Raw genomic sequence first — 24,157 nt, forward strand, 5'->3', positions numbered from 1 at the left:
TCCCTGACACGAGGGTACACATGTATAAGGGAAAGAAACCTGAGGTCACCTTTCCCTCCTCACATGAGCTGAACGAATTATGCGAAAAAGCGTGGGAAACTCCAGACAAAAAACTGCAGATTCCCAAAAGGATTCTAACAGCGTATCCTTTCCCGTCACAGGACAGAATACGGTGGGAATCCTCCCCCAGGGTAGACAAAGCTTTGACACGCTTATCAAAAAAGATAGCGCTCCCGTCAAGGATCCTGCTGACCGCAAGGATCCTGCTGACCGCAAGCAGGAGGTTACCTTGAAGTCCATTTATACTCATTCTGGTACGTTGCTCAGGCCGGCAATTGCGTCGGCCTGGGTTTGTAGTGCTGTAGCAGCATGGACAGATTCTTTGTCAGCGGATATTGAGACCCTTGATAAGGATACCATTTTAATGACCCTAGGGCATATAAAAGATACTGTCTTATATATGAGGGATGCTCAAAGAGACATTAGTTTACTGGGTTCCAGAATAAACGCTATGTCCATTTCTGCTAGGCGAGTCTTATGGACCCGACAGTGGACGGGGGATGCCGACTGTTTGGAGAGGGCCTCTCGGACCTCGTCTCCACAGCTACGGCAGGTAAATCAAATTTTTTGCCTTATGTTCCCTCACAATCTAAGAAAGCGCCTCATTATCAAATGCAGTCCTTTCGTTCAAATAAAAGCAAAAGAGTACGTGGATCGTCCTTTCTTGCCAGGGGTAAGGGCAGAGGAAAAAAGCTGCACAACACAGCTAGTTCCCAGGAACAGAAGTCCTCCCCGGCCTCTGCAAAATTCACCGCATGACGCTGGGGCTCCCCTGAGGGAGTCCGCTCCAGTGGGGGCACGCCCTCGACTTTTCAGCCACATCTGGGTTCAATCACAGGTAGATCCCTGGGCAATGGAAATTGTTTCCCAGGGATACAGGCTGGAATTCGAAGAGGTGCCTCCTCGACGGTTTTTTAAATCGGCGCTACCAACTTCTCCCCTGGAAAGGGAGATAGTGTTGCAGGCGATTCAAAAATTGTGTCTTCAACAAGTGGTGGCCGAGGTTCCCCTGCTTCAGAGGGGGAAGGGGTACTACTCAACCCTGTTTGTGGTCCCGAAACCGGACGGTTCGGTCAGACCCATTTTGAATTTAAAATCCCTGAACCTTTACTTAAAGCGGTTCAAGTTCAAGATGGAATCGCTCAGAGCGGTCATCGCCAGCCTGGAAGGGGGGGATTTTATGGTATCGCTGGACATAAAGGATGCATACCTGCATGTTCCCATATATCCTCCTCATCAGGCGTACCTGAGATTTGCGATACAGGATTGTCATTACCAATTTCAGACGTTGCCGTTTGGGCTTTCCACGGCCCCGAGAATTTTCACCAAGGTAATGGCGGAAATGATGGTGCTCCTGCGAAAGCAGGGTGTCACAATTATCCTGTAGTTGGACGATCTCCTCATAAAAGCGAGATCACGGGAGAAGTTGCAGAACAGCGTATCCCTTTCACTGAAGGTGTTACAGCGACACGGCTGGATTCTCAATATTCCAAAGTCGCAGCTGGATCCTACGACTCGCCTGTCTTTCTTGGGCATGATTCTGGACACAGACCAGAAAAGGGTTTTTCTTCCGGAAGAAAAAGCGCAGGAACTCATGACTCTAGTCAAGAACCTGTTGAAGCCGAAACAAGTGTCAGTGCATCATTGCACTCAAGTCCTGGGAAAAATGGTGGCGACATACGAAGCCATTCCCTTCGGCAGGTTCCATGCAAGGACTTTCCAGTGGGACCTATTGGACAAATGGTCCGGGTCACATCTGCACATGCATCAGCGGATCACCCTGTCCCCCAGGGCTAGGGTTTCTCTCCTGTGGTGGCTGCAGAGTGCTCACCTTCTAGAGGGCCGCAGGTTCGGCATTCAGGATTGGATCCTGGTGACCACAGACGCGAGCCTCCGCGGTTGGGGAGCAGTCACACAGGGAAGAAATTTCCAAGGCCTTTGGTCAAGTCAAGAGACTTGTCTTCACATCAACATCCTGGAACTGAGGGCCATATTCAACGCACTACGTCAAGCGGAGACCTTACTTCGCGACCAACCGGTGCTGATTCAGTCGGACAACGTCACCGCAGTAGCTCATGTAAACCGCCAAGGCGGCACAAGGAGCAGAGTGGCGATGGCGGAAGCCACCAGAATTCTTCGCTGGGCGGAGAATCATGTAAGTGCACTGGCAGCGGGGTTCATTCCGGGAGTGGACAACTGGGAAGCAGACTTCCTCAGCCGACACGACCTGCATCCAGGAGAGTGGGTACTTCATCAGGAAGTCTTCGCACAGATTGCAAGTCGGTGGGGATTGCCCCAAATAGACATGATGGCGTCCCGTCTCAACAAAAAGCTACAACGGTATTGCGCCAGGTCAAGAGACCATCAGGCGGTAGCTGTGGACGCCCTACTGACACCGTGGGTGTTTCAGTCGGTCTATGTATTTCCTCCTCTTCCTCTCATACCCAAGGTGTTGAGAATAATAAGAAAAAGAGGAGTGAGAACAATACTCATTGTTTCGGATTGGCCACGAAGGACCTGGTATCCGGATCTGCAGGAAATGCTCACAGAAGATCCGTGGCCTCTTCCTCTAAGACAGGACCTGTTGCAAAAGGGTCCCTGTCTGTTACAAGACTTACCGCGGCTGCGTTTGATGGCATGGCGGTTGAACGCCGGATCCTAGTGGAAAAAGGTATTCCGGATGAGGTCATTCCTACGCTAATACAGGCTAGGAAGGGCGTGACATCTAAACATTATCACCGGATATGGCAAAAATATGTTTCTTGGTGCGAGGCCAGGAATGCTCCTATGGAAGAATTCCATCTAGGCCGTTTTCTTCACTTCCTACAGACTGGAGTGAATTTGGGCCTAAAGTTAGGCTCCATTAAAGTTCAGATTTCGGCCTTATCCATTTTCTTTCAAAAGGAATTGGCCTCTCTGCCTGAAGTACAGACTTTTGTGAAGGGAGTACTGCATATTTAGCCTCCTTTTGTGCATCCGGTGGCACCTTGGACCTTAACGTGGTGTTAAGTTTTCTTAAGTCACATTGGTTTGAACCACTTCAAACAGTGGAGTTGAAGTACCTCACTTGGAAGGTGGTCATGTTGTTAGCCTTGGCTTCGGTGAGGCGAGTTTCGGAATTGGCGGCTTTATCACATAAAAGCCCCTATCTGGTTTTCCATATGGATAGAGCGGAATTGCAGACCCGTCCTCAATTCCTACCTAAGGTGGTCTCATCCTTTCATATGAACCAACCTATTGTCGTGCCTGTGACTACACGGGACTTGGAGGATTCCGAGTCCCTTGATGTGGTCAGGGCTTTGAAGATTTACGTGGCCAGAACGGCTAGGATCAGAAAAACAGAAGCACTGTTTGTCCTATATGCAGCCAACAAGGTTGGCGGCCCTGCTTCAAAGCAGACTATTGCTCGCTGGATCTGTAACACGATTCCAGCAGGCGTATTCTACGGCAGGATTGCCTTTACCAAAATCGGTTAAGGCCCATTCCACTAGGAAGGTGGGCTCGTCTTGGGCGGCTGCCCGAGGGGTCTCGGCACTACAGCTGTGCCGAGCTGCTACTTGGTCGGGGTCAAACACCTTTGCAAAGTTCTATAAGTTTGATACCCTGGCTGAGGAGGACCTCCTGTTTGCTCGTTCGGTGCTGCAGAGTCATCCGCACTCCCGCCCGTTTGGGAGCTTTGGTATATTCCCCATGGTCCTTACGGAGTCCCAGCATCCTCTGGGACGTTAGAGAAAATAAGATTTTAAACCTACCGGTAAATCTTTTTCTCGTAGTCCGTAGAGGATGCTGGGCGCCCGTCCCAAGTGCGGACTATTTCTGCAAGACTTGTATATAGTTGTTGCTTTCATAAGGGTTATGTTATAGTTTCGTCGGTTATGGACCGATGATATGTTGTTGTTCATACTGTTAACTAGATTGTATATCACAGGTTATATGGTGTGATTGGTGTGGCTGGTATGAATCTTGCCCTTAGATTAACTAAAATCCTTTCCTCGTACTGTCCGTCTCCTCTGGGCACAGTTTCTCTAACTGAGGTCTGGAGGAGGGGCATAGAGGGAGGAGCCAGTGCACACCCAGATCCAAAGTCTTTCTTAAAGTGCCCATGTTTCCTGCGGAGCCCGTCTATCCCCATGGTCCTAACGGAGTCCCAGCATCCTCTACGGACTAAAGAAAAAGATTTACCGGTAGGTTTAAAATCTTATTTTCTTTTATACTTATTGCTACTGCTGAGCTCTCTGTGGTTGTGTACAATGTTACATTTCTTCACTTGAAGTAGTAATCTGAGTGGGAACTTTGTGGTCAGCGGTTGACCGAAAGTAACCTCACCGCTGACCACAAAGTTCCCACCATTGGTTACAATGGAGCGCATAGGCGCTACATTGTATCACTGCCGTGTGCTGCCTGACAGACACTACATGAGCACACAGCCAATCAGGAGGGTGCCACGACGTGGCGCTCCCTGATTGGCTGAAGGAACCCTCTTAGACAGGAGTCAGGGGGGGGGGGTCCTGGCAGTCGGGGAAAGGGGTTCCATGTGAAAACATGGGGCCCCTTTCAGTGCGTGGTCGGGTTTGCGTTTTATTTTTTTGACAAGTACGTGGATTATACAGAGAACAGAAGAGGACCGATCTACACTGGATTATGTGAGTATAATTTTTTTCCACAGGTACCCCATGGATTCTACATGGAGAAAAGGACCGACCCTCGTGTGAACATACAGTAGGTAAGTATGTATGTTTGGAGGTGTGCATGTATGTAATAAACTTATACTTTCAAGGTGTGTGTCTCCTGTTTTTATTGGGGTATTTTTTTAGTAGTAGTACTACAGGTGCCAGCGGGCCCGGTTTACCACCGCATGCTGGTACTTGTGGTTCTCCAAGTACCAGCTTGCGGGGGAGGCTTGCTGGGACTTGTAGTACTGCTACTAAAAACAATATTCACATTTTCTCTAACGTCCTAGTGGATGCTGGGGACTCCGTAAGGACCATGGGGATTAGCGGCTCCGCAGGAGACTGGGCACAACTATAAAGAAAGCTTTAGACTACTGGTGTGCACTGGCTCCTCCCACTAAGACCCTCCTCCAGACTTCAGTTAGATTCTTGTGCCCGGCTGAGCTGGATGCACACTAGGGGCTCTCCTGAGCTCCTAGAAAGAAAGTATATTTAGGTTTTTTATTTTACAGTGAGATCTGCTGGCAACAGACTCACTGCAGCGAGGGACTAAGGGGAGAAGAAGCGAACCTATCTAACAGGTGGTAGTTTGGGCTTCTTAGGCTACTGGACACCATTAGCTCCAGAGGGATCGACCGCAGGACCCGACCTTGGTGTTCGTTCCCGGAGCCGTGCCGCCGTCCCCCTTACAGAGCCAGAAGCACGAAGAGGTCCGGAAAATCGGCGGCAGAAGACTTCGGTCTTCACCAAGGTAGCGCACAGCACTGCAGCTGTGCGCCATTGCTCCTCATGTACACCTCACACTCCGGTCACTGATGGGTGCAGGGCGCTGGGGGGGGGGGGGGGCGCCCTGAGGGCAATATATGACACCTTGGCTGGCAAATCTACATCATATATAGTCCTAGAGGCTATATAGATGTAAAATTACCCCTGCCAGTATTCCAGAAAAAGCGGGAGAAAGTCCGCCGAAAAAGGGGCGGGGCCATCTCCCTCAGCACACTGGCGCCATTTTTCCCTCACAGTTCCGCTGGACGGAAGCTTTCTGGCTCTCCCCTGCAGTCTGAACACTACAGAAGGGTAAAAAAGAGAGGGGGGGCACTAAATTTAGGCGCAGTATAGATATATATATATATATATGATATATAAAAAAGCAGCTATAGGGAAAACACTCATTTATAGTGGGATCCCTGTGTTATATAGCGCTCTGGTGTGTGCTGGCATACTCTCTCTCTGTCTCCCCAAAGGGCTTTGTGGGGTCCTGTCCTCTGTCAGAGCATTCCCTGTGTGTTTGCGGTGTGTCGGTACGGCTGTGTCGACATGTTTGATGAGGAGGCTTATGTGGAGGCGGAGCAAATGCCTGTAAACGTGATGTCACCCCCTGCGGGGTCGACACCTGAGTGGATGGTGCTGTGGAAGGAATTACGCGACAGTGTCGACTCCTTGCATAAAAGGTTTGACGACATACCTAATGTGGGACAGCCGGCTTCTCAGCCTGTGCCTGCCCAGGCGCCTCAAAAGTCATCAGGGGCTCTAAAACGCCCGCTACCTCAGATGACAGACACAGATGTCGACACGGATACTGACTCCAGTGTCGACGACGATGAGACTAATGTAACTTCCAGTAGGGCCACACGTTACATGATTGAGGCAATGAAAAATGTGTTGCACATTTCTGATGTTACCCCCGGTACCACAAAAAAGGGTATAATGTTTGGAGAGAAAAAACTACCTGTAGCTTTTCCTCCATCTGAAGAGTTAAATGAAGTGTGTGAAGAAGCGTGGGCTTCCCCTGATAAAAAGCTGGTAATTTCTAAGAGGTTACTAATGGCGTACCCTTTCCCGCCAGAGGATAGGTCACGCTGGGAAACATTCCCTAGGGTGGATAAAGCTCTCACACGCTTGTCAAAAAAGGTGGCACTACCGTCTCCGGATACGGCCGCCCTGAAGGAATCTGCTGATAGAAAGCAGGAGGCTATCCTAAAATCTATATATACACACACAGGTGTTATATTGAGACCGGCCATTGCTTCAGCCTGGATGTGCAGTGCTGCTGCTGCGTGGTCAGATTCCCTGTCAGAAAATATAGATACCCTAGACAGGGACACTATATTGCTAAACGTAGAGCATATAAAAGACGCACTTTTATACATGAGGGATGCACAGAGGGATATTTGCCGGCTGGCATCCAAAATTAGTGCAAAGTCCATTTCTGCCAGGAGAGGGTTATGGACTCGGCAGTGGACAGGAGATGCAGATTCCAAACGACACATGGAAGTTCTGCCTTATAAGGGTGAGAAGTTGTTCGGGGATGGTCTCTCGGACCTCGTTTCCACAGCAACAGCTGGGAAGTCTACATTTTTACCCCATGTTCCCTCACAACCAAAGAAAGCACCGTATTATCAGGTACAGTCCTTTCGGCCCAATAGGGGCAAGCGGGTTAAAGGCGCGTCCTTTCTGCCCAGAGGCAGAGGTAGGGGAAAGAAGCTGCAGCATACAGCCAGTTCCCAGGAGCAAAAGTCCTCCCCCGCTTCCTCTAAGTCCACAGCATGACGCTGGGGCTTCACAGGCGGAACCAGGTACGGTGGGGGCCCGTCTCAAATATTTCAGCAATCAGTGGGCTCGCTCACGGGTGGATCCCTGGATCCTTCAAGTAGTATCTCAGGGGTACAAGCTGGAATTCGAGACGTCTCCCCCCCGCCGTTTCCTCAAATCTGCCTTGCCAACCACTCCCTCAGGCAGGGAGGCAGTGTTACAGGCAATTCACAAGCTGTATTCACAACAAGTGATAGTAAAGGTGCCCCTACTTCAACAAGGAAGGGGTTACTATTCCACAATGTTTGTGGTACCGAAACCGGACGGTTCGGTGAGACCCATTTTAAATTTGAAATCCTTGAACACATATATAAAAAAATTCAAGTTCAAGATGGAATCGCTCAGGGCGATTATTGCAAGCCTGGACGAGGGGGATTACATGGTATCACTGGACATCAAGGATGCTTACCTGCATGTCCCCATTTACCATCCTCACCAGGAGTACCTCAGATTTGTGGTACAGGATTGTCATTACCAATTCCAGACGTTGCCGTTTGGTCTATCCACGGCTCCGAGGGTCTTTACCAAGGTAATGGCCGAAATGATGATACTCCTTCGAAAGAAGGGAGTTTTAATTATCCCGTACTTGGACGATCTCCTGATAAAGGCGAGGTCCAGAGAGCAGTTGTTGGTCGGGGTAGCACTATCTCGGGAAGTGCTACAACAGCACGGCTGGATTCTAAACATTCCAAAGTCACAGCTGGTCCCTACGAAACGTCTACTGTTCCTGGGGATGGTTCTGGACACAGAACAGAGAAAAGTGTTTCTCCCGGAGGAGAAGGCCAAGGAGCTGTCATCTCTAGTCAGAGGCCTCCTAAAACCAAAACAGGTGTCGGTGCATCACTGCACGCGGATCCTGGGAAAAATGGTAGCTTCCTACGAAGCGATTCCATTCGGCAGGTTTCATGCAAGAACCTTTCAGTGGGACCTGTTGGACAAGTGGTCCGGATCGCATCTTCAGATGCATCGTCTGATAACCCTGTCTCCGAGGACAAGGGTGTCTCTGCTGTGGTGGCTGCAGAGTGCTCATCTTCAAGAGGGCCGCAGATTCGGCATACAGGACTGGGTCCTGGTGACCACGGATGCCAGCCTTCGAGGCTGGGGAGCAGTCACACAGGGAAGAAACTTCCAAGGACTATGGTCAAGTCAGGAGACTTCCCTACACATAAATATTCTGGAACTGAGGGCCATTTACAATGCCCTAAGTCAGGCAAAATCCCTGCTTCAAAACCAGCCGGTACTGATCCAGTCAGACAACATCACGGCGGTCGCCCATGTAAATCGACAGGGCGGCACGAGAAGCAGGACGGCAATGGCAGAAGCCACAAGGATTCTCCGATGGGCGGAAAATCACGTGTTAGCACTGTCAGCAGTGTTCATTCCGGGAGTGGACAACTGGGAAGCAGACTTCCTCAGCAGGCACGACCTCCACCCGGGAGAGTGGGGACTTCATCCAGAAGTCTTTCAAATGATTGTAAACCGGTGGAAAAGGCCACAGGTGGACATAATGGCGTCCCGCCTTAACAAAAAGCTAGAAAAATATTGCGCCAGGTCGAGAGACCCGCAAGGCGATAGCTGTGGACGCTCTAGTGACACCGTGGGTGTACCGATCGGTTTATGTGTTCCCTCCTCTTCCTCTCATACCAAAGGTACTGAGGATAATAAGGAGAAGAGGAGTAAGAACTATACTCATTGTTCCGGATTGGCCAAGAAGAGCTTGGTACCCGGAACTTCAAGAAATTATGTCAGAGGACCCATGGCCTCTACCGCTCAGACAAGACCTGCTGCAGCAGGGGCCCTGTCTGTTCCAAGACTTACCGCGGCTGCGTTTGACGGCATGGCGGTTGAACACCGGATCCTGAAGGAAAAGGGCATTCCGGAGGAAGTCATTCCTACGCTGATTAAAGCTAGGAAAGAAGTAACCGCAAACCATTATCACCGCATATGGCGAAAATATGTTGCGTGGTGTGAGGCCAGGAAGGCCCCAAAGGAGGAATTTCAGCTGGGCCGTTTCCTGCACTTCCTACAGTCAGGGGTGACTATGGGCCTTAAATTGGGTTCCATTAAGGTACAGATTTCGGCTCTATCGATTTTCTTCCAGAGAGAACTGGCTTCACTACCTGAAGTTCAGACTTTTGTTAAGGGAGTGCTGCATATTCAGCCCCCTTTTGTGCCTCCAGTGGCACCTTGGGATCTCAGCGTGGTGTTGGATTTCCTAAAGTCACATTGGTTTGAGCCACTGAAAACCGTGGATTTGAAATATCTCACGTGGAAAGTGGTCATGTTGTTGGCCTTGGCTTCGGCCAGGCGTGTATCAGAATTGGCGGCTTTGTCATGTAAAAGCCCTTATCTGATTTTCCATATGGATAGGGCAGAATTGAGGACTCGTCCCCAGTTTCTCCCCAAAGTGGTATCAGCTTTTCATCTGAACCAACCTATCGTGGTGCCTGCGGCTACAAATGACTTGGAGGCTTCCAAGTTGTTGGACGTAGTCAGGGCCCTGAAAATCTATGTTTCCAGGACAGCTGGAGTCAGAAAGACTGACTCGCTCTTTATCCTGTATGCGCCCAACAAGTTGGGTGCACCTGCTTCAAAGCAGACTATTGCTCGCTGGATCTGTAGTACGATTCAGCTTGCACATTCTGCGGCTGGACTGCCGCATCCTAAATCAGTAAAAGCCCATTCCACGAGGAAGGTGGGCTCTTCTTGGGCGGCTGCCCGAGGGGTCTCGGCTATTCAACTTTGCCGAGCAGCTACTTGGTCGGGGTCAAACACGTTTGCTAAATTCTACAAGTTTGACACCCTGGCTGAGGAGGACCTAGAGTTTGCCCATTCGGTGCTGCAGAGTCATCCGCACTCTCCCGCCCGTTTGGGAGCTTTGGTATAATCCCCATGGTCCTTACGGAGTCCCCAGCATCCACTAGGACGTTAGAGAAAATAAGAATTTACTCACCGGTAATTCTATTTCTCGTAGTCCGTAGTGGATGCTGGGCGCCCATCCCAAGTGCGGATTGTCTGCAATACTTGTATATAGTTATTGCTTAACTAAAGGGTTATTGTTGAGCCATCTGTTGAAAGGCTCAGTTGTTACCATACTGTTAACTGGGTATTGTATCACGAGTTATACGGTGTGATTGGTGTGGCTGGTATGAGTCTTACCCGGGATTCAAAATCCTTCCTTATTGTGTCAGCTCTTCCGGGCACAGTATCCTAACTGAAGTCTGGAGGAGGGTCTTAGTGGGAGGAGCCAGTGCACACCAGTAGTCTAAAGCTTTCTTTATAGTTGTGCCCAGTCTCCTGCGGAGCCGCTAATCCCCATGGTCCTTACGGAGTCCCCAACATCCACTACGGACTACGAGAAATAGAATTACCGGTGAGTAAATTCTTATTTTTTCACAAAGGCTATCAGCCCCCCATCCGCCGCCCTTGGATGGGGGGACAGCCTCGGGCTTCACCCCTGGCCCTTGGGTGGCTGGAGGGGAGGGGACCCCTTGATTGAAGGGGTCCCCACTCCTCCAGGGTACCCCGGCCAGGGGTGACTAGTTGGGGTTTTAATGGCACGGCCGCAGGGACCGATATCAAAGTGTCCCCCGGCTGTGGCATTATCTCCCCAGCTAGTGGAGCCCGGTGCTGGTTTCAGAAATACGGGGGACCCCTACGCTTTTTGGCCCCCGTATTTTTGGAACCAGGACCAGGCGCAGAGCCCGGTGCTGGTTGATTAAATATGGGGGAACCCCTGTCATTTCCCCCCCCATATTTTTTCAACCAGGATCGGCTCAAAGAGCCCGAGGCTGGTTATGATTAGGAGGGGGGACCCCACACAATTTTTTCCAGGATTTTAAAGACTTTAATGAACTTTTTAAGGTACACAATGAAGCCCTGCATGGATCTCACAGATCCGGCCGGGTTTCCTTGTGTTTTTTCAGGCAGTGTTTTACTCATCACTCCCGTAAAAAACACTGCCTGATATTACGAATCACATCGACATCGGAAAAAACGATTGTGCAAAACTCGGCAGCTTAGTGAATGACCGTATCAGGATTCAAAAAGTTGCAGTAAAATGTACCCAATACCATTCGAGTTCAAACACCCTTCAAAACGGACAAAACACGAATATTAGTAAATAAACCCCCAGGTCTGAATTAGGCCCATTGTCCAGAATGAGAAAGAACATAGTAAAAGTGACAAATTGTCCATACGGATGACTTAACAGGCTAGAAGTCTGACACCCAAACCACTGTAAGTGAATCAGGGAGCAGACCTAGGCAAAACATATTTCAGCTCTGAAAGCTTCATTTTTTAAATTCCGGGATTGGTTTATTTTCAATGTCTGACCGCCACTCCCCCCCCCCCCGGCCAAGCTGCCCAGTCCCCATAACTCACCCTCACCTGGACATGCGGGAGGGTGGCTCCACTTGCTGCGGTGCGATGAGGTGCGGGGCAGTGCAGGCACCGAGGTCGGGCGTGGCTTCGCCGCGCATAGGAGTCCCGAGTCAGCTTTATTCAAAGTTGGGAGGTATGCGTTATATCTGCCACTTAGATTGTAAAACTGGGGCAGGAACTGTTGTGAATGTGAATGAAATAGTTTTCTCTGTACAGTGCTGCATACTATGAATGGTGCTATATAAATAAGCAATAATAATAATGGTAGATGACATAGGAAGGTACTTGATGTATCTAAAGTAAGCTCAGTCAAAGCCAGTGACAAGAAATGCTGTGAGGAATGTTTGCCTGTTTGACACCATAGGCAACTATTATTTATTGTCTGGATCATCCATTCTTCCAGTGTTAATAATGACTGGTGGACACAGGTAAAAGCTCTCATGTGCATGAGCCTGAAAGTTACAAAGTGTAACCACTTTGCAAAGCAGAGAAAAGGCAGGCCATAGAGTCCAGCTAATATGGCACTGATTGAGCTGGTGGGTTGTATTGCCTTTTCCCATGGGGGCAGGTGAGCTCTGTGATATTACTTGTGGAATGGTGGCTAAGCACATTATAGTGCTCGTATTGCACCCACAAGCAATATCTCATATTTTATTTGCAAGGGATACTTTGATGAATAAAATCTAGTTGTCTTAGAGGCAGTTACTTTTTCTTCTTGCAAAAACACTTGAATTGCGCACTTCCTCTAAGGTGGCAGATGTCACACTTCGTCCTGTGCATTCAGTGACATGACTTTTATATGGGAAAGCACACTTCTAAGCGCATTTCTGTAATAAAAACATTCAAATATACTGTATCCTTTATTGAAAGATAGTGATGATGCTTCCTTTATTTAACAAACACTGGAGTACAAGAAGAAGAACTGCTAGAAGACATATATTGAGCACATTTGGTTGTTTCAAGTTCATTTTAAAGTTTATTGGCTTTAATTTGCTAAATTTAGTGTAGCTCATTATTGACTTCAGCACACCATCAGTCCAGTAATATTCTGTTTCCCCTCCACAGCCTGCAATTGCCATGGACATGCCTCTGACTGCTATTATGATGCTGATGTAGATATTCGTCAAGCAAGTCTAGACATACATGGACAGTACAGAGGGGGAGGAGTCTGCATCAGTTGTCAGGTACTTGTTTCTACATACAGTGCTTTTCTACTCATATATGAGATGCCAGCTTCCATCACCTACTTCTGCCCTGCAAAACATACTTAGGAACAGATTTATCAAGCCTTGGAGAGTGATAAATTGCACATTGATAAAGTACCAACCACTATTTCTTTATTTTCTCTGACGTCCTAGTGGATGCTGGGTACTTCGTAAGGACCATGGGGAATAGACGGGCTCCGCAGGAGACTGGGCACTCTTTAAAGAAAGATTATGTACTACATCTGGTGTGCACTGGCTCCTCCCTCTATGCCCCTCCTCCAGACCTCAGTTAGAATCTGTGCCCGGCCAGAGCTGGATGCACCTAGTGGGCTCTCCTGAGTTCACTATAAAGAAAGTATTTGTTAGGTTTTTTATTTTCAGTGAGATCTGCTGGCAACAGACTCACTGCTACGTGGGACTTAGGGGAGAGAAGCAAACCTACCTGCTTGCAGCTAGCTTGTGCTTCTAAGGCTACTGGACACCATTAGCTCCAGAGGGATCGAACACAGGGCCCGACCTCGATCGTCCGTTCCCAGAGCCGCGCCGCCGTCCCCCTTGCAGAGCCAAAAGACGGAAGAAACCGGAGAAAATCGGCGGCTGAAGACTCCGGTCTTCAATAAGGTAGCGCACAGCACTGCAGCTGTGCGCCATTGCTCCCACAGCACACCACACGCTCCGGTCACTGGTGGGTGCAGGGCGCTGGGGGGGGCGCCCTGGGCTGCAATTAGTATACCTTTTGGCACAAAAAGCACATAATACAGTGTATAACACTGTATATGTGCAAAACCCCCCGCCATTAACATTATAAAAAGCGGGAGAAGCCCGCCGCTGGAGGGGCGGGGCTATCTTCCTCAGCAGAGCCAGCGCCATTTTCTCTTCACAGCTCCGCTGGAAGGACGCTCCCCGGGCTCTCCCCTGCAGTATACACTACAGAAAGGGTAAAAAAGAGAGGGGGGGCACATAAATTTAGGCGCAAAATTGTGATATAAGCAGTTATAGGGGGAAAATTCACTTTGTGTATAGTGTATATCCCTCTGTTATATAGCGCTCTGGTGTGTGCTGGCATACTCTCTCTCTGTCTCCCCAAAGGACTTTGTGGGGTCCTGTCCTCAGTCAGAGCATTCCCTGTGTGTGTGTGCGGTGTGTCGGTACGGCTGTGTCGACATGTTTGATGAGGACGCTTACGTGGAGGCGGAGCAGGTGCCGATAAGTGTGATGTCGCCCCCTGCGGGGCCGACACCTGAGTGGATGGATATGTGGAAGGTATTAACCGACAGTGTCAACTCCTTGCATAAAAGGTTCGATGACGCAGCTTTGGGACAGCCGGCATCTCATCCCGCGCCTGCCCAGGCATCTCAGAGGCCATCAGGGGCTCAAAAACGCCCGCTACCTCAGATGGCAGACACAGATGTCGACACGGAGTCTGACTCCAGTGTCGACGAGGATGAGACAAATGTACAATCCACTAGGGCCATCCGATGCATGATTACGGCAATGAAAAATGTGTTGCACATTTCTGACATTAACCCGGTTACCACAAAAAAGGGTATTATGTTTGGGGAGAAAAAGCAGCCAGTGACTTTTCCCCCATCTGATGAGTTAAATGAATTGTGTGAAGAAGCGTGGGGTTCCCCAGATAAGAAACTAGTAATTTCTAAGCGGTTACTAATGGCGTACCCTTTCCCGCCAACGGATAGGTTACGCTGGGAGACATCCCCTAAGGTGGACAAGGCGCTCACACGCTTATCAAAAAAGGTGGCACTGCCTTCTCAGGATACGGCCGCCTTAAAGGAGCCTGCAGATAGAAAGCAGGAGGCTATCCTGAAGTCTGTGTATACACACTCAGGTACTATACTGAGACCTGCTATTGCTTTAGCATGGATGTGTAGTGCTGCAGCAGCGTGGTCTGATTCCCTGTCTGATAACATTGATTCCCTTGACAGGGACACTATATTGCTAACCATAGAGCATATTAAAGACGTAGTCTTATATATGAGAGATGCACAGAGGGACATTTGCCGGCTGGCATCTAGAATTAATGCAATGTCCATTTCTGCCAGGAGAGTATTATGGACTCTGCAGTGGACAGGTGATGCTGATTCTAAAAGGCACATGGAAATTTTGCCTTATAAGGGTGAGGAATTGTTTGGGGACGGTCTCTCGGACCTCGTATCCACAGCAACAGCTGGGAAGTCGACTTTTTTACCTCAGGTTCCCTCACAGCCTAAGAAAGCACCGTATAATCAAGTACAGTCCTTTCGGCCTCTGAAAGGCAAGCGGGTTAGAGGCGCGTCCTTTCCTCCCAGAGGCAGGGGTAGAGGGAAAAAGCTGCACCATACAGCCAGTTCCCAGGAACAAAAATCCCCCCCTGCTTCCACTAAGTCCACCGCATGACGCTGGGGCTCCACATGTGTAGCCAGGTGCGGTGGGGGCCCGTCTCCGGAACTTCAGCGACCGGTGGGTTCGCTCACAGGTGGATCTCTGGGTTCTACAAGTGGTATCTCAGGGATACAAGCTGGAGTTCGAGACGTCTCCCCCTCGCCGTTACCTCAAATCAGCCTTGCCAGCTACTCCCCAGGACAGGGAGGTAGTACTGGCGGCAATTCACAAGCTGTACCTCCAGCAGGTGATAATCAAAGTTCCCCTCCTTCAACAGGGACGGGGTTACTATTCCACAATGTTTGTGGTACCGAAACCAGACGGTTCGGTGAGACCCATTCTAAATTAGAAATCCTTGAACACTTACATAAGGAAGTTCAAGTTCAAAATGGAATCGCTCAGGGCGGTTATTGCAACCCTGGAAGAGGGAGATTATATGGTATCACTGGACATCAAGGATGCTTACCTACATGTCCCCATTTACCCACCTCACCAGGTGTACCTCCGTTTTGTGGTACAGGACTGCCAGTGTGTGCAACGCGGGACTCCATATGCGTAAATATTCAGGAAATGGGTGCAGTGTGTGCAGCGCGGGACTCCACAGGAGTAAATATTCAGGAAATGGGTGCAGTGTGTGCAACGCGGGACTCCACAGGGGTAAACATTCAGGAAATGGGTGCAGTGTGTGTAGCGCGGGACTCCATATGGGTAAATATTCAGGAAATGGGTGCAGTGTGTGCAGCGCGGGACTCCACAGGGGTAGATAATCAGGAAATGGGTGCAGTGTGTGCAGCGCGGGACTCCATATGGGTAAATATTCAGGAAATGGGTGCAGTGTGTGCAGCGTGGGACTCCACAGGGGTAAATAATCAGGAAATGGGTGCAGTGTGTGCAGCGCGGGACTCCATATGGGTAAATATTCAGGAAATGGGTGCAGTGTGTGCAGCGCGGGACTCCACAGGGGTAATTAATCAGGAAATGGGTGCAGTGTGTGCAGCGCGGGACTCCATATGGGTAAATATTCAGGAAATGGGTGCAGTGTGTGCAGCGTGGGACTGCACAGGGGTAAATAATCAGGAAATGGGTGCAGTGTGTGCAGCGCGGGACTCCATATGGGTAAATATTCAGGAAATGGGTGCAGTGTGTGCAGCGCGGGACTCAACAGGGGTAAATAATCAGGAAATGGGTGCAGTGTGTGCAGCGCGGGACTCCATTTGGGTAAATATTCAGGAAATTGGTGCAGTGTGTGCAGCGCGGGACTGCACAGGGGTAAATAATCAGGAAATGGGTGCAGTGTGTGCAGCGCGGGACTCCACAGGGGTAAATAATCAGGAAATGGGTACAGTGTGTGCAGCGCGGGACTCCATATGGGTAAATATTCAGGAAATGGGTGCAGTGTGTGCAGCGCGGGACTGCACAGGGGTAAATATTCAGGAAATGGGTGCAGTGTGTGCAGCGCGGGACTCCATATGGGTAAATATTCAGGAAATGGGTGCAGTGTGTGCAGCGCGGGACTGCACAGGGGTAAATATTCAGGAAATGGGTGCAGTGTGTGCAGCGCGGGACTCCATATGGGTAAATATTCAGGAAATGGGTGCAGTGTGTGCAGCGCGGGACTCCATATGGGTAAATATTCAGGAAATGGGTGCAGTGTGTGCAGCGCGGGACTCCATAGGGGTAAATAATCAGGAAATGGGTGCAGTGTGTGCAGCGCGGGACTCCATATGGGTAAATATTCAGGAAATGGGTGCAGTGTGTGCAGCGTGGGACTGCACAGGGGTAAATAATCAGGAAATGGGTGCAGTGTGTGCAGCGCGGGACTCCACAGGGGTAAATAATCGGGAAATGGGTACAGTGTGTGTAGCGCGGGACTCCATATGGGTAAATATTCAGGAAATGGGTGCAGTGTGTGCAGCGCAGGACTCCACAGGGGTAAATAATCAGGAAATGGGTACAGTGTGTGTAGCGCGGGACTCCATATGGGTAAATATTCAGGAAATTGGTGCAGTGTGTGTGCAGCGCGGGACTCCACAGGGGTAAATATTCAGGAAATGGGTGCAGTGTGTGCAGCGCGGGACTCCACAGGGGTATATATTCAGGAAATGGGTGCAGTGTGTGCGGTGTGGACCCCCTTGGACCCACGGGCCCTTGTTATAGATACTCCACTGGGCATCAGTGTATGTGACATATGTAAGGTGTACACTACTATAGGTGCATGTGCTGCCAATACAGGTCTGTAAACATTTTAGGTGATACTCAGTTGTTATATCGCGCCCGATCTCCCATCTAAAGCAACGGGAGATCGCAGGCCGATATTCAATTGTCCCCCCTTTTGGCACATATTACGCCCAATTGAATTTCCTCCTAAGTAATTTAAGGGCCCTGGCAGTACAACTGTAAACATGATGGCTTCTGCCTTCTGGGGTCTCCATTGTGCTTGTCAACATGGTGATTGTGGAAAAGCACACTGCATCCCTCACAGAATTATCAGGCGATAAAATTATTAGTAAAAACCCTACTTAATTGGACAGATTAATGCCCTGGTAGGTATCAAACTGAAAACTCCAGCACTGTGAGGTAACAGTGCTAAGCACTGTGCCACCATGCCGCCATAGTCATGTCTTTTTTTCAGGCTTGCCTAAGTAAATACTCGGTTTACCTATTTATTGCAAACTCAGATAATATGTGCAATGTAAATATTTAATTCAAGCGGTTCCCAATTCACATATGATATAACGGAGAAATAATAAAGCAGAGTGCTTCATGTCATGTCTTGCCTGGTGAATCAGTTAGGAGCTGAGCTAGATCACAGATCTAACATAACAGGATGGGTTACCGGTAGAGAGGCTGTACCAGGCTGTATTTACATGTGATGATAGATAGGAGTCTTACAAAGGAATGGCATGATATAGCTTGTTAGTCACTCCACAGACATCTATCATATCAACCCCATCAGTGTGAAATGCATTACACTGCTTAAAGTGAACAAAGGCATATTAACTGGAAATAAATGTGAATAGAATTGAATGCAAAGTACTGTAACTGCGCACAGCTGCAGAAGCTAGATTTACTACTTGATGCTAATACAAGATTCTGTACCGCCAATGAGAGTATCCATGTGTCTTCAAGCGGGAAGTTGCATGGCAATCATTATCAGTAATACTGACCGTTTCACAGGCCCCATGCTGCTGTAGGTGAGGAGATCCATCAGAAACAGTCTTCCCTTTCCTCTAGACTTCCCTGTGTGCACGGAACTTTAGCTATAAGCCAATGATACTCCCATGACACTCTCTTGTGTGATCTGTTCAAATCAGAATCCATCATAGTTATACGAAAGTTCTTTCCCCAGTGGAGCTTACAATCTATAGACCCTCCCACAAGTACACACACTCTAGAGTTCATTTTTGTCAAAAGCCAATTAACCTTCAGCTCCATGGGAGGTTTCTATCCTCCCTCAGCTCGCTATAGGTCACCTGCATTACAATTTGACAGGTATGCCTGCCACCCCAGTTTATTTCCCCTGGATTGTGGGAGGAAACCAGAGTACCCAGAGGAAATCCATGCATGCACAGGGAGAACATACAAACACCACACTGTTATGGCCATGGTGAGAATCAAATTTAAGACCTCTGAGAGGAAATAATGATAACCATACACTATCCGTGCTGCTGTCTCTGTCTGTTATTATGCATGTTAACATGGCACTGATGGCAGGGTGTTAAAAAGTATTACATTAGTAAAACGCAGTTTAGGGGTAAACAGTGTAAGATTAAATGTATATGTTAAATTAAATCTTAAAATGTATAAATATTTTGAGCACAATAACTGAAGTGTAAATAGCTGTATTTACTATTTATACAGAAGATGTTTTCTACAGTACATACAGATAGGCAGCTCCTATTATTACCATGTCAGTGGAAAGTATGTGTATTGCATACCGTTCATACTAAGTAAATATTAATATCTAACCTTTATTGAAAAATTGTTAACATGTTTATAGTTATAGTATATACATAAAACATACTCACAAAAGTAGGCAAAAGGTCTCTGGACTGTATTCAAAGCTCTATCAAAACAATAGCAATGGTCAAAGGTAGATTTGTGGTGAAATCTGCTAACGATCTGTAGCTTGTGGCTAGTCAATAAAACACCTTCTAATTGAATATGTACAGTGAGAGCAGTGACTAATGACTGAGAATGGGGATACGGTCGTTAGGTCGACACAGCTTAGGTCGACAGTCATTAGGTCGACCACTGAAGGTCGGCATGCATTATGTCAACATGGTCGACCTAAGTTGTGTCTACCCAATGACCCATACCCTGAGAATGCGGAGTACAGGAAAGATTTCTCAGTCAGGGTCATGAATCACTAAACTAGAGAACGCAGAATGTATTTGCTCCAGATGCTACCAGTTAGAAAATATAAAGAACCCAGTAAATGTTATTCAGTGTGAGTACCGTATAACACATCAAGAACAATTTTCCAATGTTTAACAAGATTAAAGGAGCAGTATGTTCCAAAATGGTGTCAACAAATATAGAAGATTGAGATGATGGTGTGAGCCCCAGTGCACAATCTTTAAAACTTGATGATTATCCCTAAGAACTCACAACTATCTGCTGTTTGGTATCCGGGTGATAGGTCGACAGCGATTTGGTCAACAGTCAATATGTCGACACCAAATGGTCGCCATGCAAATGGTCGACATGGTCAAACGGTCAACATGGTCAAACAGTCGACACTTGAAAGGTCAACATGGACTTTTTTAACTTTTTTCTTATTTTCAGGACTTTTTCATACTTTACTATCCACGTGGACTACAAAATCTTTTGCTTGCCCTGCGAGGGGGATGCGGTTCACTAATTGGGGATCTACGGACTGAAAAGAACATTCTGACATAAAAAACCCGCATGTTGACCTGTTCATGTAGCGACCATTCCCATGTCGACCCTGTTGACCTTTTGCCCATGTCGAACTTGTACATGTCGGCCATTCTGACATCCAGTGGGTCAACCTTCTTACGGTCGACCCATTGATCCATAATCGTGCTGTTTGTACTGAGGGGTGTAGTATGTTATGCCGGCAGTTGGGTTCCCGGTGCCCAGCATACCGACGCCGGGATCCTGACCGCCGGCATGCCAGCAGTGGGGTGAGCGCAAGTGAGCCCCTTGTGGGCACGGTGGCAAGCTACGCGCACCACGTTATTTATTCTCCCTCCAGAGGGGTCGTGGACCCCCAAGAGGGAGAATAGTTGTCGTATGCTGGGTGTCGGGATTCCGGCGTCGGTATACTGAGCACCGGGATCCCAACAGCCGGCATACTGAATACCACCCGTACTGAGTAATCCTAGACAATTGTATGAGAGCATGTGTATTTTCTATAGGGGATGACCTTTTAACATGCTGTTCTTTTCTCCCCACTATGAAGCATAACACAGCAGGTGTAAACTGTGAGAAGTGTGCTGTGGGATTCTATCGGCCTTACGGTGTGCCTAAAGAAACTCCTCACGGCTGCATACGTAAGTCCTCACCCTGCAACCTTCTCTATTCCTGTTCCTAGAATTCTTGTAAAACAATGAAATGCGTAAAATCACTGAGGAGGCAGTCCCGCTGCAGGGCTGAATACAGACGAATACAAGTATTTCATTCCATGCATGCATGATGGGAGTAACTACAGCTGAACTGCATTCTACATCTGCCACAACATATCCACTAATAGCCATTCCCCCATTGGGTGGCACTCCATATACCGGCTGTCAGGATCCCGAAGCTCAGCATGCCGGCACCGGAATCCCGACAACTATTCTCCCTCTTGGGGTGTCTTTTGCGCTCACCCAGGCTGCTGGCATACCGGCGCCGGGATCCCGACAACCGGCCAGTCATCCTACACCTATCACATTTATGCTGTCAACTGATGCTTGGTGTCTCTTCACTGTGAGATCAGATCTGCACTTCACTGTCACGTGTCACGAACCGGTCTCTCACCTCTGCGGGTTCTGGGGTTCATCCATTGCCAGTGCGGTTGCTTGCGGTGCTGTGCGCCCGTGTGGGGACACGGCGTGATCAATGGCACAGGTGATGCAGAGTCTGGGAACTGTGAGTGCGGGGACCAAATGGCCTAAGGCACTGCGGTGTGTCTGCTGTATAGGAGGTGGCCATGTTGGAGACCAAATAGCTAATACAGAGCACTTGTGAAAACACCTGTGGGCAGGTGTAAGCCAATCCCGTGCTTGTGCTGCCTTTAAGTAGGCTGGGATTATGTTACTCTGGGCCAGTGCTTTGTTGTATCAAAGCTGTGCTCTAGCTCTGAACTCTCTCCGTGCATTCCTGTGTGATTCCCGTGGTCCAGATATCGCCTCCGTTCCCAGAGGTCCGTTTGCAGCCTTCACTGCCAAAGATCTACCGGCTCTCCATTGTGCTATCAGTCAATTGCACACCTATTGGAAATACTTGGATTCCCAGTGTCCTGCATGAGGTTACCTTGTCAGTCTGCCTATCCTACAAAGTCTGCAGGATCTCATTTCTCTCAGCTGTTCGTTTGTTCAACTCTGCATTTAACCCATTCATCACCTTGTCTTCTACTACAGTTTCACAGTGATCTCCGGAACCCGCAAGTAACCCAATTCAGTACTTTTTGCTATGTTGTCATAACAAGGATAATTCTTCACAGTCTCTCAGTTAACTCTCAAAACTCCATTGCAAATCCTTACAGTTATCTCTTCATGTCTGCATTATCCAGTTAATCACATTCTGCAGTTCAGCATCAAAGCTTGTTTATATTTGGACAATCCAACATTTATTCATCAGCTTGTTTTGCATATGTTTCCATGAACATTTCTTTTATTTATTTTTGAGTTTTCTCTTGCATATTATTCCTGCAATACTTCAGTATAATATGATGATGAACAACTTGTCAGTTAACTCTTTACTGAATTGTTATTTTGAATAAATATATGAATCGGAACTTTCTTCGTCCTCCCTGCTTTCTTCATAGCCCAGCACCTACACCTGTGGTTGGTCCCGGGTTAACGGATTCACAAAAACACCCGGACCTGACAGTAAGCACTGGCCACATGGATCCGTCAAGTGACCAATTCGCAGGAGGCGGTGCTACGTCAGATATCCTTTCCCGTCTGGAAAACCAGGAGTCTATACAGACACAAATAGTGCAGTTTATGCAAACTATGGCAGACCGTTTAGAGACTCTTCATACGGCTATTAAAACGTTCCAAGTCCAGATTCCAATCCCAGATGTCCCAGTTACCACTACAGCTTCTCCTGTGACGCTGCCTACGTCCCGCTTGCAGTTACCCTCTCCGAGTAAGTTTGACGGAACTCCAAAACTTTGCAGAGGATTCCTGAATCAATGCGAGATCCAGTTTGAACTGATGTCTGCCAGTTTCCCATCAGCTCGTTCTAAGGTTGCATATATTATTGCCCTCCTCTCCGGTCAGGCTCTGGAGTGGGCATCACCATTATGGGAGAGAGGTGATCCTATCCTCTCTAATTACAAAGAGTTCGTATCTTCCTTCCGGAGAATCTTTGACGAACCAGGCAGGACCACCTCAGCATCCTTGGAGATTCTCCGTCTACGTCAAGGTTTACGTCCTGTCAGTCAATATATTATTCAGTTTCGCACGTTGTCTTCAGAGTTAAACTGGAATGAGGAGGCCCTGATCGCCGCGTTTTGGAATGGACTTTCTGAAAGAATCAAGGATGATTTAACTATCCGGGATGTGCCAATTAAACTGGATGAATTGATTTCTCTCTGTAACAAACTTGATCTACGTTACAGGGAGCGATGTTTAGAGAAATCCAGGGCAGAGCGATCCAGTCCACGTGATCATCTTAGACCTCGACAAGATTCTTCTTCACAGTCTCCAGTAATGACTGAAGAACCTATGCAGATTGGGCACTCTCGCCTCACAGAGGAGGAACGACTTCGTCGTCGACAGGGTAACCTCTGCATGTACTGTGGGTCCTCCGAACATTTAGTTAAATTCTGCAAACACCGACCGGGAAACTCTCGCCTCCTAGCTTATTCAAGAGAGGTTAAGCTAGGAGTTACTTTAGAATCACGTTCTGGGAAAGAGCCAACCTTGTCTATTCAATTAGAAGTTCCAAGTTCTACAGTGAAAGTTTCAGCCCTCCTAGATTCCGGGGCAGCCAAAAACTTCATCTCCTCAGCCTTTGTCATACGGTCTAAAGGTCAAACCATGCCCCTGGAAGCAGCAGTTGCTGTTACAGCAGTGGATGGAAGTCGAATTCCAGATGGTATAATTACTCATCGAACCGTATGTCTCAAGATGAAAGTTGGTGAGCTCCATTCCGAATACCTCTCCTTCTACGTGATTCCCAAAGCCTCTCAAGATGTGATACTTGGTTTACCTTGGCTGCAGAAACATAATCCTCAACTTAATTGGCAAACCATGGAAGTCCTTTCATGGGGTAAATCTTGTACCAAGGACTGTGTAGCTACAATTGTACCTCTTCGGTCAATTAGCCTTTCCGATCTACCTCCGGTGTATCAATCCCTTGCGGATGTTTCCAGTAAGCAAGCAGCAGACTCTCTACCTCCTCATCGTGAATGGGACTGCCCAGTCGTCCTGGTTCCGGGCAAGACCCCTCCTAGGGGACAAATTCATCCGCTATCCATCCCAGAGACGCGAGCTATCCGGGATTGGTCCACTCCTACAACTCTCAAGGGGATTCAGCGATTTCTTGGCTTTGCTAATTTCTATAGGAGATTCATTAAGAATTATTCTACGTTAGCTGCTCCTATCACAGCCCTAACTCGCAAGGGAGCAAATCCTACGAACTGGTCTTCTGAAGCAATCAAAGCCTTCTCCGATTTAAAGCAAGCCTTTG

At 48.3% G+C, this 24,157-nt stretch overlaps 1 protein-coding gene across 2 annotated transcripts in view; it reads left to right on the plus strand.

Annotated features, from left to right (window-relative positions):
- LAMA3 (laminin subunit alpha 3) overlaps positions 1–24,157 on the plus strand; it is a 477,258-nt gene that overhangs the window by 77,652 nt on the left and 375,449 nt on the right. For both annotated transcript variants that reach the window (XM_063923602.1, XM_063923601.1), the window contains exons 8-9: positions 12,771–12,889; positions 20,718–20,808. In XM_063923602.1, coding sequence (XP_063779672.1) covers positions 12,771–12,889; positions 20,718–20,808 — 210 coding nt within the window. The remainder of the gene's footprint in view (positions 1–12,770; positions 12,890–20,717; positions 20,809–24,157) is intronic.

This window comes from Pseudophryne corroboree, chromosome 5 (genome assembly GCF_028390025.1).
Source record: "Pseudophryne corroboree isolate aPseCor3 chromosome 5, aPseCor3.hap2, whole genome shotgun sequence".
In the NCBI taxonomy this organism is placed as follows: Eukaryota; Metazoa; Chordata; class Amphibia; order Anura; family Myobatrachidae; genus Pseudophryne; species Pseudophryne corroboree.